This window comes from Sorex araneus, chromosome 5 (genome assembly GCF_027595985.1).
Source record: "Sorex araneus isolate mSorAra2 chromosome 5, mSorAra2.pri, whole genome shotgun sequence".
Taxonomy (NCBI): domain Eukaryota; kingdom Metazoa; phylum Chordata; class Mammalia; order Eulipotyphla; family Soricidae; genus Sorex; species Sorex araneus.
Genome location: NC_073306.1, coordinates 60,480,140 through 60,498,001, shown reverse-complemented (window position 1 = coordinate 60,498,001; position 17,862 = coordinate 60,480,140). Strand labels below are relative to the sequence as shown.

At 36.9% G+C, this 17,862-nt stretch overlaps 1 protein-coding gene across 1 annotated transcript in view; it reads left to right on the top strand.

Moving 5' to 3' along the window:
* The window catches only part of NEGR1 (neuronal growth regulator 1), an 889,928-nt gene that overhangs the window by 564,646 nt on the left and 307,420 nt on the right, over positions 1-17,862 (top strand). Inside the window, exon 4 of the mRNA XM_004603347.2 lies at positions 12,893-13,024. Within this exon, the coding sequence (XP_004603404.1) occupies positions 12,893-13,024 (132 nt within the window). The remainder of the gene's footprint in view (positions 1-12,892; positions 13,025-17,862) is intronic.

The following is a 17,862-nucleotide window of genomic DNA, read 5'->3' as shown; positions in this document are numbered from 1 at the left end:
GGTAGGGAGTGTTTTATGATGTGTTGCAGCCACACGGTCCAGGAATATGTTTACTCATATGTGAGGCTTAGCCCGAGTGCTTGGGGAGTGGCCTTGAGCATGGCAGCGGTTGGGTTGTGGAGGTTTTTGGCTATGGAGCTGCATCCCTTGGGGTGGAGAGAGCTCTCACCCGCCTCCCTCTGGGGCTCTCCATGTGAAACAGTTTGGTTCAGATTCCGGTGGCATGGTTTTGAGGGCCTCATGCTATGGTCTCTTTCGGGAGAAGCAGCCTTGTGATCAGGACTATTGCCAATGGTGAGATTATATGACACTGTCAGGAGGTGGTTTATGGGAGTGACCCCTGGGTCACTGGAGACTGGGGAAAGCAGGCAGAGGATCTTTGCTCCTGGTCTCGTTGAGCCCAGAGTCCAAGGTCACAAAGTTCTGCATTACCTGGATTCCCTAGGACTTCATTCATGCATGAGGCTCGGCCCAAGCCCATGGGAAGCAGCCTTGAACGCAGCGGCGGTTGGGTTGTTGAGGTTTTTGGCTACTGGAGCTGGGTCCCAACACCTTCTCACCCAACTCCTCTGGAACACCCCATATGAAGACAACCTGGCACGGGGTCAGGACATTTTGTGGCACTCTCTTTCAGGAGTTTTGGTTTATAGTCCCTGGGTCTTGGCTGTTGACGAGATTACATGGAGCTGGGGCCAGTTTGTGGGTGTGACTGCCAAGCTACTGGAAAACTGGGAATCTCGGGGGAGGATGCCCAGTCCCCATCCAAGCGGGCCTGGAGCTCTCAGTCACTGGTTCCCACCTACCTCTGCGCTACAGGCCCTAACTGCATCTTTTGATCTCTTTTGAGATTTATAGGTCTCTGAAATAAGGCCAATAAATGAGTTTATATAGCTGAGCCGTAGGTTGTTTGTGGGTGTGTCTCCCACATACCTAACTGTTGGCTGTTTCATTTCTTGGTAAACTTGGCCCCAAGTTGTTGGGGTTTGGCCAAAGGCCCAACAGCAATTTGGCGGGTGTTTGGAAGTCTGAAGGCACCATCAGGTTACTGATGCACTCACCCCACAGGCACAAGTTGACCTGCTGGCGGCACCATACTCCCCAATTACCAGAAATCTTTACTTATAATTTTTGACAAAACTTTTTTCATAGCTTGTGAAATACATTTATTTTCCTGAATTTCAAATAGGATCAATAATTTTTGTTTAAATGTGCACACTTATTGAATCCTTTGTTTTCTCTCTGTTGTATTATATATGAGTTAACACTTTTATCTAATCTGACTTGTTTCCACTTGTTATATATGAAAGAATATTATAATATTACCTGATGTTTTCCCTGGATAAATGATTATTGATCTCATAGTTCCAGTTAAGGTAATAGTTTTAACTATTGATTTCCTGCTAAGAAAATTATCAGAGGAAGCAAAGATTATGAATAATGGTTCTCCCTTTAATTTAAGCAGATTATAATAGAATTAGTGTAATGAAAATATGAAGGTAATAAATTTCATAAATCTACCTGGTAGCCCTCTTTTAAAACAAAGATACAAACAAACATTTCTACTTAATTTTTCTCTTATAGCATTTTCTTCTGGTAGCTACTTATTTCTAGGTGAAAAATATTGTGCCTTGCCGCATGCAAAAAAAGCCAATTTATTTGCTTACGTTCACAGAAATTTAGGCCTATTAAAGGAATTAGATATGAATAGATTTATATATTTTAATTTATTTGAGTATTTTCATTTTAAACAAGAGTTTTAAGGGGAAATATATTTAGCTAAAAAGTTAATATTAACAGTAATTTTAATCAATATATTTGATAGCCAGAAAGCCTTTTGGTGTAAGGGGAGATAGAATTATGAAACACTCGTATATTGCTCTCTGATTTAAACCTATATACATAGGCATTCAAAGAAGTTACCTCTCTCATGAAGCAGAAATGAATACATCTATCATTTTTGTTCATTCAATGTGTTCCTAGTAACCATTCAATATGCCCTTCCACAAAGTTACAGTATTGTATCATGAATGTTTTTGTTTTATTTGCTTAATTTTTGTCAGTGATATTGGGTATACATACATACACACACATGCACATACACACAATGTGTGTGTAGTCCTGTGTGTTCATGTCCCACTTATTTTGTTCAACATAGAGTACTTTTTATTTATACTTTTAAACAGAGACTAATATATAATAATCAAAAAGGGTAATTGTATTCTCTTACCTACCTTCATTGCACCTTGTTTTCTTCTAATTTTTCTTAGTGAATGCACCAGATACTTGATTACTCTCCTTTATAGTTTTCTGAAATGATACTTTTTAATCCAAGGTATATTATAGTTTCTGTCTTTTTCCTTTTTATTTTGACATTTTAAAATAGTGGAGATTGTCTAGTTTTTTGAGAACCATTCAAAAGATCTAGGAATAAAATGATGATTTGTATATTTGTTAGTAGCAATGGAATGTTTCTCCATTATTACTAATAAGATATCAGCAGAATTTTATTACAATGATGATTCCTGTATTTTATGATATCAAATTCAAGATCACCACAATGCAGAAACAATACATTGATGTATTGTATTATAAATAATACATTATTGCTCAAACCTCTGGAAAACCAAGGTAATTAATTACTTTGTACATACATTCTTGTCTCACACTAACAAAATCCTTATACCATATATACCAACAGCCAGTGACTTTGAAATTTTAGAAATTCAAAAAGCTCTAGCTTATTAATTCAATCAGGGTGTTAGTCTCATATATATTCATGTTTCTTCATGTTGAAGAAGAGATAGTCCAAATGATCCTTTTCCTGCAACCAAAAACTTAATGTGTTAGGAGTTTAGACATGTTAGGGTTAGAATCCTTAATGTGGAGGGTTTTAGAACTCTTTTTTTTGCAGAGAGTAGCAGCTTTTATTTTCTAAAACTTTTTTTTTCGTAACACTGTGAACTTAAAGTTTTAGTTTAATCCATTTATTAAGCACCAACTTCAAATATGAAGTACCTTTTGGCTCATACCAAAGATCTTATGCAGTTTTTTTTTTCATTTGGAGTTGACTAAAGGTTTGTAAAAGGGATAAAGGGATTGGCTTAAACAGGCAGATTTAAGCACATAGAAAAGAATTTCTAGTTACTTAGGAAAAAATTGGAGTATAAGAAAGAGACATGGAAGAATATAAAGAAGGGAGAAATGGAGTAAAGAAAAAAATGACTCTTTTTCTGCATATTTCAATTTTTTTAATGAAATTAGAATACTTTAAAATTTCCAGGCTCTTTCATTGATATGCCCTGCAATATTTTAATGTTGCTTAGGAATAAATAATTGTAAAAGGCTCATTTGGCTAGTTCTTCTTAACATTAAGAAATATGAATATATATGATACTAACACTCTGTTTGCTTTGTAAAGTAATAGAAATTAAACAATAATGGGCTGGAGCGATAGCACAGCGGTAGGGTGTTTGCCTTTCATGCAGCCAACCCGCATTCGATTCTTCTGCCCCTTTCGAAGAGCCCAGCAAGCTATCGAGAGTATCGCGCCCACACTTCAGAGCCTGCCATGCTACCTGTGGCGTATTCGATATGCCAAAAACAGTAACAATAAGTCTCACAATGAAAGATGTTACTGGTGCCCACTCGAAGAAATCGATGAGCAATGAGATGACAGTGAAACATTAATAAAATTACTGTCAAATTTTCAGTATTTTTAAAATAGTTATAACAAAATATAGATGTAATATACCAACCAGGTAAGAATAATTTTTTAAATAATTCATACAGCATCTATATTTGCTTTCAAGACTACAATGATAAATTCCAGTGGGTAACTTCAGCAATAGAAATTTACTTCTCATTTTTCTGGATGCTCAGAGTCCATGATGAAGATCTTGACAAGGACTTCCCTCCATGGCTTATAGCTAAGCATCTTTCCCCTGTGTGTTTCCTCTGTGCATTTTTGTGTGCTAAGTTTCTCCTTTTATAAGGAAACCGGACATATTACATTAAAGCCCACCCTAGTGGCCTCATTTTAACTTAATTAAAGAAACTTTTTAAAAGATCCTATGAATGAATATGGTCACATTTCTAGATTAGGACTTTGACATTTGAATTTGGGGGATTATACATTCAGTTTATATTATTTAGTATTAGTCAAAATACACTTATTGAATAATCATTATTTCAAGAACAAAGTGCTATTACATATAATTGAAACTTAAAGATACTCATCAATTATTTATGGAAAAGCACCACCATGGCACATAATTGGGACTAAGCCTAAAGATCTCCTTGGGCACTGTTGTTGGGCATGTGACAGAAAAGAGGAGAATCCATGACTGAGGTTTACTCAAAAAAAGCAATAATAGGAGCAAAATTTTCCTATTTTGCAGATGAAAATATAAAGAATGAATATATTGAGAGACATATAAATCTAGACAGCGAATTATAGGCAGAAAGAAAGTGCAAGCAAAATCCTGATGTTCAGTTGAATATTCTATAGCTGTAACTATTGTTACATGGAGAAGACAGCTTTATTAGACTGTAGCATATGTAGGCTTGAGCATTGAGATAAGTTATACTGCTTTTAAATGAAACATAATAGAGGTTTCTCATGGTGCAGAGCAATAACATATGGCTCCATTCAGAGAGACAGTAAATAATACATTGCTAGTAATAGATTCAACCTGGTCAAAACAGAACTCAATAGCTACCAGACATCTAAACAGTAACAGCAAGTTCCTTTGCAGGCATGCTTTTTATAATTTATTCCTATAAATAAGTTGTGTGTGTGTGTGTGTGTGTGTGTGTATTAGGAGCAGGGAGCAGGAGCAAGGTGGAGGGGCTACTCATAGTCAGTAGGAGGTAAAATATGTTATCTCACTTTACTCTTTTTGCAGTTTAAATTCTGAGAGGAAAAACAATAATCTAAACTCTCTATTGCTAATTGAATTGCTTATTTCCATAGAAAATGTATCACATATCACTAAATGTAGAGACTGGAAGATGCAAAATTTAAAAATGTTTGACACCAGCTGAAAAAGGCTGCAAGTTTGTAAGAGGGATCAAGGAATTGGTATAAGCAGGCAGATTTAAGCACACAGAAATTAAAGTTTAGTTGCTTGAAAAAGAATAGACTGTAAGAATTGAGATTGAGGAGAATATAAAGAAGATAGAAATGTGTATAAATACAAAATCGCCCACGTTCGGTTCGGTAGTCTCACACCACTTCCCCCACCCTGGGGAAGTTGATGGCAATGGGCAGGTGAAGGAAGCAAGGAGAGCCAGGCTGGTTGGTGTCAGCTGCAGTTTATTCCATTCCCATCTCCATTTTCCTCTGATTCTCCTCCTGCCTCTCTCTCCTCCGTGCTACTTCATTCTCCTTCTTGATCTCTCATCATTCTCCTTCTGCCTCTCTCATTCTCTTTCTCCTCTGGCCCCGGTTCTGGATTCCTGGATCTGGAATCCTCCCAGTCCACTCTTTTTTTTTTCTGAAAAACATTTTTTTTAAATTTTTATTTTATTTAATCACCATGAAAAAAATACAAAACTTTCAGGTTTAAGTCTCAGTCATATAATGATTACACCCCCATCCCTTCACCAGTGCACATGTTCTACCACCAAGAACCCCAATATACCTCCCTCCCACCCACTCCCCACCTAAGTAGCTAATGATCTTCACTTTATTCTCTCTATACTTTGAATACATTCAATATTTCAACAGAGAACTCACTATTATTATTTGGAATTTTTCCCCAACAATCAGGCCTGCTGAAAAGGCATCACTTAATAATTTCTTTTCATTGCTGAGAATGAAGTCTCTACGAGCTCGAGTGGCTGAGGTCTTCTAACCCATTTTGGCACCAAGAGAAGCTTCTTACAAAAATGCATCTAGATTGTGAACTGAGCTAAAATATCAGAAACCCAGCCCACACTTAGAGCCAAGTTGAATCCCCAAGCATGAGGGTTTGGGGCTTACACATAGTTGTGGTCACAATCAATAGGGTTAAAGTCCTTTCCCTCAGGGGATGATGCTCCTAGGACAGATTCTCTTTCAGCAGGACACTCACCCAAGGGCAGAATCCCATGGGTGTGTTTCTCTTCTCCTTATCTAACAAACATATAAACATTCATAATATTAATCTTTTTTAAGGAGACAGTAAGAGATACATTAAGCTTATAGAATGCTTTCCTGGGGTCATCTTAATCTCAGGCTACAGTGCTCAGTCAGATTAGTATTTCCTATCCCTAGCAGGGTTCTAGTCTCATTGTTACTTTTGGATTATGACAGCATTTTCCATGATCAAGCTCTTAACTTATAGTTAAGAATCATGGCACTTTGGCCTGGCTCATTTTGATGCCAGGGTAGGTCACAGCTTGCCCTGGATCCATTCAGTCCCTCTTCGAGACCCTGCTTTTGGGGTGCTAGGAACTAAGGGAAACTGAGTCTTAAGTCGAGAAAGCAGATGTCTGGGAATGAATAATATTCGAAGCCAATTAAATCCCATGTTACAAAAGCATAATATTAACTCTCTTCCTTTGTCCATACAAAAAGGATATTGCTTTAAAGTAAACTATTCAAAAGACATAAGGAGAGGAGTAAGGCAATGTTAACTTACAAGTTCAGTGCTCTAGAAAGATCTGACCTTAAAAATTAAAAGAGTGTGATTGGGGAAAAAGCTGATTAGCTGGTTGGAGAAGAGAGCATAGAGAAGTGGTTACAGATAAACAAAGGAATGGGAGTGACTCAGGAGCACAGTGATGGGTGTAACACGATAAACCTAAGCTCCTAGTGGCAAGGGAGAAAGGACAAAGCAATGTCATCCTACAGAAATGAAATAACTAAAGGGTCACTACTTTATTACATATGGCAAGTTTTGCATATTTTTATTTTATAAAAATGGAGTACTTTTAAAAACTGATTGTTGTATATAGTTAGAATACATGTTACTTGAAGATAAATAACAAAACAAATGCTTGGAATTTGTAAAAAATTAATATATTTACTTAATATTCATAATATTCAGTTGATATAGGTTTATTTTTTGTTCGTATGAATTAAATCATCCCAAGAAAGGTTAAAATGTTGCCACATATTATACAGAGCTAGAATATAATTACTCCAAAATATACACTCTTGATTACTTCTTTCATTTACAGTTATATCTCTTGTTCTTTGATAAGATTATTTATGTGAAAACAATATAATTTAACTATTATTTATATCTACTCCCTCAATATGCCAAATAACTTTAATTTATTTTTTATTTTATTTTATTTTTTTAACTTTTCATTAAATCACCATGTGGAAAGTTACAAAGTTCTCAGGTTTATGTCTCAGTTATACAATATTCAAACATCCATCCCTTCACCAGTGCCCACATTCCACCACCCAAAACCCCAGTATACCCCCCACACCCACCCCCTACTGTATAGCTAATGAATTTCACTTCATTTTCTCTTTACCTTGATTACATTCCATATTTCAACACAAAATTCACTATAATTGTTGGAGTTTCCACCCAAGAGAGACAGACCTACTACCAAGGAAGCATTTGATAATTAGTTTTCCATTGCTGGGAATGAAGAGATATGGAGCCCCATTGCTACAACTCTTTCCCCACCCCCCAACCCCCTTCCCGCACCTCATAGTATGGTGTACGCCACGCCGCGTTGGCCAGCGTGGGGCTTTTGCTTAGTTCACAGTCCAGAGAGATGGCTGCTACATTAATAACCTTCAATATTTCAACAAAACTTACTGTTATTATTTGGAGTTTCCCCCCCAAGTCAGACCTGTTCAAAAGGAACCGTTTCACATTGCTGACAATTATATATGTTAAGTCACGCAGACGCGGCAGCGTCCACACGGTTTTGGATTTCTGTATAAAGTCCAGGGAAAATTCTGCCAAAAATTGCATAGCCCAGCTCACAGTCCCAGTGCATTGCTGTAAGAAGTCTCTGGAATTAAAGTCTTTAGGCGCAGATTAGGCGCAGAGGTTCCGCTTCACTCTCAGCAGCTCCTAATTTATCTGGGCTGAGGACGTGCCGGTTAAACCCCCTTCCCATGAGTCCCTGGGAGCCCTAAGTGTAAAACTCGAATACCTCTGGGTTAGAATTCTTAGAAGATGGCGCCTGACATGTGGGTGCCGCCAAGCCGCCGTCTTCCATGCAGGAAGACAGGGTGGGGAGGAAAAAATCCACCCCCGGGCAGCACTGAGTTGTAGCCCAGCTCGCAGTCCCAGTGCATTGCTATTAGATGCTGCGCTGGATGCCCGAATGTATTAGGTCTCTGGAATCAAAGTCTTTAGGCACACAGGTTTCTTTTATTTATTTTTTTAATGTAGGAGTACTGCTATTTTTTCAGCCATTGATTAAGCTGATTGAATTGGGCATGAACACATTAATTTTTTTTTAATTTAGAATATTAATTTCATTTATCTATTTATTTATTTTATTGAATCACCATGAGATACAGTTACAAAGCTTTCTTGTTTGAGTTTCAATCAAAGAACTATCAAACACACAACCCTCCACCAGTGCACATCTTCCACCACCAATGTCCCCAGTATCCCCTCCCGTCCCATCCCTCCCCCTGCTTCTATGGCAGCAATATGTCCCATACTCTCTTTTGTATTGCTTGTTATGAATAGCATATGATGTCATGCAGCTACTACTGTGGCTGCATGCTCCTGGAATTCTAAAATTTTAGATAATTAGGATCTGAAGAAATCTCTGCAGCAAGCTGCTCAGTTCCGAGATTTTCTTGTGTTGTCGCTGGATCATGATTATTAAGGAGCTTAAGTAGCAGCCAGAGGCAGTTTGTGGGCGTGACCTCCAGGGTCCCATGGGGAGGGGGGATGAGAGGTTCTAATCCATCCCCAATCCCTTGAGACCTGAAATTTTCTGTCACTGAACATGCATACCTTCACTTCTCATTGGGTTCTGGAAGTTAGCAGCTGCTGGGGGTTTTAGAGGGCAGGTGGAGGAATAATGCCTGCCCCCATCTGACGCACCCCAGTGAAGTTGGCCTGGCTTAAAATCCAGAGTCGTCTCTGCAGCGAGCTGCTCATTTCGGAGATTCTTTTGTGTGTCTCTGGATCATGGCCCTTGTTTTCATCTTTCCAGAGAAATAAACTATTGGCATATGCCCTGCACGGCACATCCGCTTGTATGTAGCGCACCACACTGCTGGCCCTAACTGTGGTTTTTGATCTCTTTCGAGGTTTATGGGTCTCAGAAACAAGGTCAATAAGTGAGCTTGTAGAGCTGAGCTGGAGGAGGTTTGTGGGTGTGGCTCCCATATATCTAACTTTTGGCCACTTAATTTCTTGGTAAACTTGGTCCCAGGTTGTTGGGGTTCGACCAAAGGCACAACGGCAATTTTGGGGTATCAGGAAGCCTGCAGGCACCATCAGGCTGCTGATGCACTCATCCCACAGGTACACAGAGTGACCTGTATCAACAGTTCGACCTGCTGGTGGCACCATACTGCCAAATTGACTTTTAAATGTTCGAAAATCACCATAATTTGCCATTTGTATGACACTGATGATCGCAAAGTGATTTTATAATTATTTTAGAAACATTTATATGTCTATGGGAGACCATATTTCTTTGCATATTCTGTTTATCAACTGTTTATTTGTAAACAAAGTAGAATCAAGACTTTATGAAAATTTCTAATAGAAATGTATCTAGTCTATTTTATATTAACATAGTTCTTCCTTATTATATGAAATCTACCTATTTACTAAATATGTTAGGTCTTATATTCTTTTTATTTTGTACTGATATAGACACAAAATGCTTAATGACCACCAAAACACCATTAGTTAAGGAACAACAAAATAATTTTTTTTAAATTTATCTTAGCTTTAAGTTTTCTATTGTCCTGGGAAAGAAGGCGTATAACTAGTGTACAAAATCATAGATCATAATATCAAAGCAAATTATAAGGCCAAAAGTAGAGCATTTTCTGGCATTAAAAGGCACACATAATTTCTCCCACAGGCGCTAAGTTAAGTGAACACATTGATTATATTAGTACAACTTTAATGACTGTACTGAAAAAATACAATTGGAACTTTTGCATGTTCTTTTTCCTTATAATGTCCCTCAATGTAGACTATCTGATAACACCAGAGCAAAATTGGGTAAAGAAAATATTAATAAGATTAAAAGAAGAACATTATCACCATTCTGTCCAGAATGTCATATAAGTGCATCCAAATAATATGTAGCCTTTTGAGCCTAGTTTCTTTTGGTAAAATGTATTTGATATCTATCCACATTACTTTTTATTAATGTTAATGGCAAAGGACATCTCATTATGCACATGTGCCAAAATTAGCAATCTTAAGGTATAAATTCTGGCTTAAAGAAATTCCAAGTTTAGGGGGCCGGAGCGATAGCACAGCGGGTAGGGCGTTTGCCTTGCACGCGGCCGACCCGGGTTCGATCCTCGGCATCCCATATGGTCCCCCAAGCACCGCCAGGAGTAATTCCTGAGTGCAAAGCCAGGAATTGAGCATCGCTGGGTGTGACCCAAAAAGCAAAAAAAAAAAGAAAAGAAATTCCAAGTTTATCAGAATGAGAATAGAGCAAGGATGAGTAGAAGATGGAAATAGAGCTATATGTATGAAGCAGCACTGTAGCACTGATGTCCCATTGTTCATCGATTTGCTCAAGTGGGCACCAGTAACATCTCCATTGTGAGACTTGTTACTATTTTTGGCAGATCAAAATTTATACACTTATGTAAAGTATGAAGATAATCAAGGCACAGCTATTTATTAGTTAATTCATGGTTAGTGGAAGTAATAATAGAAAGCTTAGATTTATAAATATACTATGTAAAAGCACAGTGTTTGTCAGGTATCACATGCTTTACAGTTTTTACTTTAGTCTTTTATTATACTGTTGACAATATATTCCATTTGTTAGTTGTTTAGCTATTGAGTTATGCAATGCATAAACATTTACAAATAATTATGGCAGTTATAAGTAAGAACATTATTCTATACTGGGGAGGAGAAAGAGTCTATAAGTGATTATGAAGATTTTGCAGTGAATTCTAAGGACAACTCTCAACAGATATAAATGGTGCTTGGTGAAGCTCAGTGACTTAGTGGTCCTGATTTTCTTAGTTTTTTTTTAATGTAGCTTCTTACAGCTTTGATCAATCTTTCAAAATCCTCTATTTAGATTTTTTGGGAATAGAAACAATATTACTTCTTTAAGTTCTTTCTGTTTTGTTTGTTTTTGTGGTGCCAGAGATCAAACCCATGTTTTACCGATATGCTTTGCCACTGAGCCATGACTCTAAATTCTAAAACCAATTTACTGATAAACTATGAGCTCAGAATTATAACTGTCCATATGTGTAATATGAGATCAGTAAAATAAAAGGAGAAATGGCTTAAGCGTGAATATTTTAAGCATTCTATTTCATGATAAAAAAAATCGCAGGGGCTGGAGCGATAGCACAGCGGGTAGGGCGTTTGCCTTGCACGTGGCTGACCCGGGTTCGAATCCCAGCATCCCATATGGTCCCCTGAGCACCGCCAGGGGTAATTCCTGAGTGCATGAGCCAGGAATGTTCCCTGTGCATTGCCGGGTGTGACCCAAAAAGCAAAAAAAAAAAAAAATTGCATAGTGACCTGGAGAGTATACAAGTGTGATTTATTGGCCCATCTTAGATTGGCCTAGATGTGGAAACACATAGGATACATTTTAATTGACACAGATTCTAGATTTGGAAAACCATATCTGAATTTAATTCAATCTAATTCTTACAGAATTAGATCTAATATCTTTTTAACTTCTTCACCATAATAATAATTTGGGAGGAAAGTCAGATTAAATAAAAATGTTTTACTTTTGAAAATAGACCATGTTTCATTTCCAATTCTTTTTAGTATGATTGAAATATAATTTTTTAAAACTTCTACAAGGAGAGAGAAGAGTCTCTTTTATTAAAGTTCACATATACCTATTGTTCCTTTGCCAAAGGAAAGATTTTGTATCCCTGTTTATACTTTTGAAATAAAAATTTTGTACCCTCGGATTCAGTATCCTTATTTATATTTTGAAATAATATATTTCCATAGTTTTGGAGAGATAATATTTTTTCAAAAACACCTTTTGGATTTTTTTACATACATTTATGTCTATAGTTTTAATCTATAGGTATTTTTAGACAGAATATTTTCCCTAGATTACTCTGAAATTAAAATAATTTGTTTTTAGAAGCACTCAACTCTTCCTACAAGAACTATAATGTTCTATTTTCCCACAGGTACTGAGTGGGTTATATGTAGTGTATATTAAGTATTGAATAGGCTACATGAAGTCTCCCACAGAAACTTTAATAAAGTAGGAAATGAAAATATGGCAATCATTTCATTTATTTCTCTACTTTCACACCACATGGCTTGAAACTATGAGAATGACTATATTTTCCCAAAAGAAAAGTCACATTTAGTTAGGTTAAGTGTCAAGTTGCTACCTTACACTATAAAAGTCAATATGTACCAAGTCATATTAGTGAATTTCATCTACACTGCTAGGAGGTTGTTGAACTCAATTACAGAAATGTACAGTGCTCTATTTGATGTGTGAAGAGGTTAGGAGACCACAATCAATTAAAAAGAACACATGTATATCCTGTTCTGCGGAAACAGTTCTTAGCGTATCCCTTGTTCAGTTTTGTTTTTTTCTCTGACTTTTTTCTCTGAACACAGGAGAACAAAGGGTATAATAATTCTCCAGTTTCATTTGAAATTGTTTTCTCAGCAATATTTAATAGGAAGACAGGCAATTGTTGTTTTACTTGAATGAAGCTTCTGGCTGCTACAATTAAACATGATGTACTTTTTCTTTCTTGTAGCAAAACCATTTGAAAATGGACAATATTTGGACATTTATGGAATTACAAGGGATCAGGCTGGAGAATATGAATGCAGTGCAGAAAATGATGTGTCATTCCCAGATGTGAAGAAAGTAAAAATTGTCGTGAACTGTAAGTTGTCACCTTTTATCAATCTAAGTTCATAGAAAATATTTTTTTTAAAAAAGCAACTTATATCATTGAAAATGTGTGTTGCTGATTTTTAGGAGTGATCGACTGATAAAGAATACAGTATTGACAATATTTATATATGGAAATGTCAAAGATGTACATATAAAATGTTGCTGACATTGTTTATATATCAATTATACTGATTACCCCACAATAATTTAATTTGATGTACAGACAATTATTTCAACATCATCCTAGACCCTGGAATTATAAACTGTCACATGCCTATGCCAAAAACTATGTAGATAAGGTGCTTTCTTTATTCTCATGGATTTCATTGGCACTCTTGTTTTATAGTTTATGATCCTAATAGCAAGGACTATAATATAAATCACTTTTAAAATGTTCTTCTGAGCTTATCTTTCAGAAATGTTCATATTACTTAATGAATGCAAATGAAATAATTTTAGGGTATTTTTTCAAAAGTATTCACAACTATAGCCTCCCATTTTGGGGCTAGCATTTTTCTGTCTTTTTTTGAGAGTTCGGGCACTTACCAAACAGTGCTTAGTGGTCCTAAGGAGACTCTTAGGGATACTCAGGCAAGAGCAAGGGGTAGTTCGGTGAGGACCTGGAGATGATATGCCACTCTGACCCAGTATTGCTGGTGGTCTCCAGGGCTACATTGACTGATGCTCAGGGGAATATGTGGGACTCAGCTCTCTGTACATGAATATGCTGAACACTGAGATATCCCCAGACACATATACAACTTTATGTTTATGTCAGTTGCTGATAATGCAGACATGATATTGTACTATCAGTCAGAAAAAAGTTCCAATTACGTCCAATTATTTTTATTAATCTGAATATTTTGGTATTGCAGATCAATAAATAGCAAAACACTCCTGGCAGTTGAGTGTCCTCTATGCAAACCACTGTCATCAATTTATATCTGCTATGATCATTCTGTATCTGTACTTTATCTCTATGAGATTCAAAAACTATTCATAATATCAGATCAGTTGGCTGTTGGTGGCTTTACATGGCACTGGGGGGCAGTGTTTGGGTGTGACTGCCTAGCTACTGGAAAATGGGGGATCTGGGTGGAAGAGGCCCAGTCCCAATTCGAGCAGTCTTGGCAATCTCAGCCCCAGGTCCTGCACACCTGGGTTCCTCTGACAGTTCCTCTGGTTCCTCCGGAACGCAGCCACGTCCATGCTCAGGCCACTCTCCACACGTTTGGACGAACCTCATGCATGGGGGAGCTGGCAGAGGAATTCTTATATTACAAAAATTAATAATAATAATAATACTTACTTTCCAATTTCACAATATTTCCAATTAAACTCTGTAAAACTGAGGCCTCTAATAAAGAATTCTTCACATCTCTTACAGTAATTTCATGTGTATTTAGGCATTTTCAAAAGAGGGGGTCACCTTCCTCTCCATCTCTGAACTATATATTCGTCATATCCAGTGACTGCCCCCAATGCCAGATAATCCCACCAACAGCCAACTATAAAACCAAGCACGCGGAAGCGACATCTTATAGCCTAGTTCTCCCTCTTAGAGAACCTGACAAGCTACAGAGAGTCTATTGCCCACTTGGGAGAGCCTGGCAAGCTTCCCGTGGTGTATTCATATCCAAAATACAGTAACAGATATATATATATATATATATATATATATATATATATATATATACACACACATACCTCTCAGAGGGCCCAGCAAGCTACCGAGAGTATCCAGCCCGCTTGGCAGAGCCTGGCAAGGTACCCATGGCATATTTGATATGCCAAAAACAGTAACAATAGGTCTCATTCCCCTGACACTATAAGAACCTCCAATAGTTGGGAAAGACGAGTAAGGAGAGGCTGCTAAAATCTCAGGGCTGAGTGTAATAGAGACATTACTGGTGCCTGCTCGAGTAAATCGACAAACAACGGGATGACAGTGGTACAGACAGTGAATTCGGATCAAGTCATCTTTTGGAGCAATGTTTCTTATCTGACTCTATTCAGAAAAAACATGTGAGATTCAACCAAGAATATCAGTAAAATGAAAAAATATGGGCCTCACAGTAGCCTTACAAACTCATATATCTTGGAAATGTTTCTGGAAGAGTTGAGTCTCAGAACTGCTATTGTATAGGGCTGCTGCTTATACCTCTAGAATTCTGAAATAAATATTATGCAAATAAAAATGCTAATCCTTCTATCACTAATTATTTATTTGTATATGAGTCCAAGGAATTATTGAAGGGTGTTAAGAAAAGGGGTGAGAAATAGTATTAAGGAAATAGTACTTTAGTGATAAGCACTAAGAAACTAAAAGTTAATGTCAGATTGACCAAGCACCCAGTCTGCTAATGCTGTCTGCACTCAAACTTCTGACCCAACAACTCTCTATTATAATGTCTTCAATGATGTTCTAATAGGAAACCTAACTGCTAGAATTTTCATGTGTATGCCACACTTTGTTTTGTAGTCACACTTCCTTTTGTCCCTTTTTATCCTTTGTTCATTTTTATTTAATAAGATTTTAATTTTTTTCTGGATAAATGAAGACATTGAAGAAGTGAGGTCAACTAAGGAGACAAAAATTTGTATAGAAACTAAGCTGGGAAAAAAGAGATCAATTAAGTTACTCATCTAAAGTATCTAGGAAGAGAACACAATCCATATCCAAGCAGAAAGAAACTGGATATAGTCGGAACAAAGACTTTGTTAAATATCTTTTAACTTAGACAAAACATAAAAAAAATGTTAATAGGGAAGTTATTAAGTCATAACAAAAACTCCTCCCTCCCTCCGTCCGTCCCTCCCTCCCTCCGTTCATCCCTCCCTCCCTCCCTCCCTCCCTCCCTCCTTCCCTCCCTTCCTCCCTTCCTTCCTTCCTTCCTTCCTTCCTTCCTTCCTTCCTTCCTTCCTTCCTTCCTTCCTTCCTTCCTTCCTTCCTTCCTTCCTTCCATCCTTCCTTCCTGCCTTCCCTCCTGCCTCAGAGGTTCTCAAGGATTATTCCTGACTCTGTGCTCAGGAATTACTCCTGGCAGGGGGATTGTTTGTGGTGCTGGGAGTCAAACCAGATTTGGTGTGTGCAAATGAAACATCCTACTAGCTAAACAATCGATCCAGTTCACAACCTTTTTTCAAAATATAAAATTATTAAGATAAAGAATAGTCTAGTGAAACTGTTACTTACCAACAATTATTTCAGAACACGACATATATCATAAATGGATGCAACAGAATTTCCAAATGATTTACACTCTTTTCCTTTTGTCTCTTCCCAAATTATGTCTTTGAAAGCCCACTTTTTCCTAATTTCCATAGGAAGCTACATTTTATATTTATTATTCAATACAATTTTCATCTCTGGATCAATATATTATGTAAGATATAAGTTTTTTTTCTTTGAAGGATTATGGTTAAATCCTAAATTCTATCTTAGTTTAGAATAGTTAGACCAAACCTAGGGCCACAATATATAAGCCATGTAGGTGTGTGAGTATGCATATATCTTTCTGATTATGAGGATGCTTGTAAAGTGTTAATCTTGTGAATTTAGCCCTTTAAAATTCAAAAATTTAGCAAAATCTATGAGTCTTACTGAACTGATTTCCCAAAGGAAATTAACTAAAGCCTAGTGAACAAACTTTAGTTTGTCAAATCCCCAATCAGAGCAGTGGTCTACATTACCAGCATATCCCCTGATAACCCAAAGATTCTCTAAAGATAGAATCATGCCAGGTTCAAGGCAGCTGTTCTTCTCATTGTTATTAATCAATATTGATTGTGCACACAGAATTATAGTAACTTTGTGTGTTATAATTTGAAGAGAAACTTTGTCCCTTTTCCCAACTGGACTCAACATGAAATGTAATACATTTTCAACAGTATTGGGAGATTGGTAATATGTTAAAACAATTTGAGAAAAATAAGTCAGTGTTCCTATTCATTAGAAATGTTTTAATGTTTATATTCACATAAGAAATATTTTAATGTTTATATTCACATAATACTTCTGCCACTTTCATTATAGGTGATGTAGACAATAATTTGCCACACACTTTACTTTGATTTAATTTTTATTACACTTAATTAAACAGCAGTACAGTGAAATTGGGCTGGTGCGATAGCACAGCAGTTGGGCTTTAGCCTTTCACACGGCCAACCCGTGTTCGATTCCTCCGCCACTTTTGGAGAGCCTGGAAAGCTACTGAGAGTATGGAGCCTGCACGGCAGAGCCTGGCAAGCTACCCGTGCATATTGGATATGCCAAAAACAGTAACAATAAATCTCTCAATGAGAGACATTACTGGTGCCCGCTCTAACAAATCGATGAGCAACGGGATGACAGTGACAGTGACAGTGAAATTAGTATAAATGGCTTATTTTATATAGATTATGCTAATTGGTTGATTGACTTAATTGGTTAGTTTTGAGTATGAAACTTGATTTTGGATTAGAGGTACTTAACAAGTGACCATCCTCATTTTTATAAAAGCATAATTGTATTATATGTTTGCTAATATATAAGAAAACATATTTATACATGTATATGTACTTATGCATCTTAATTATATAGATAGAAATATTTGCTCCTTTTAAAATTGAAAAAGAATCTGACAATTTTAAACATATCTTGGAAGATCAAGATACACCAACCTGAATGTTCACCAGAGGAAAACAATTTTGGTTTTTATTAATTTTACTTTGTTTGAGGACACAGCTTCTGTAGTGAGGGCTTACTCCAGGCCCTGAACTCAGGCATCACTCCTTGTGACCCAATATGGTTCCAGGAATCAAACCAAGTCAGTCATTTGCAAGGCT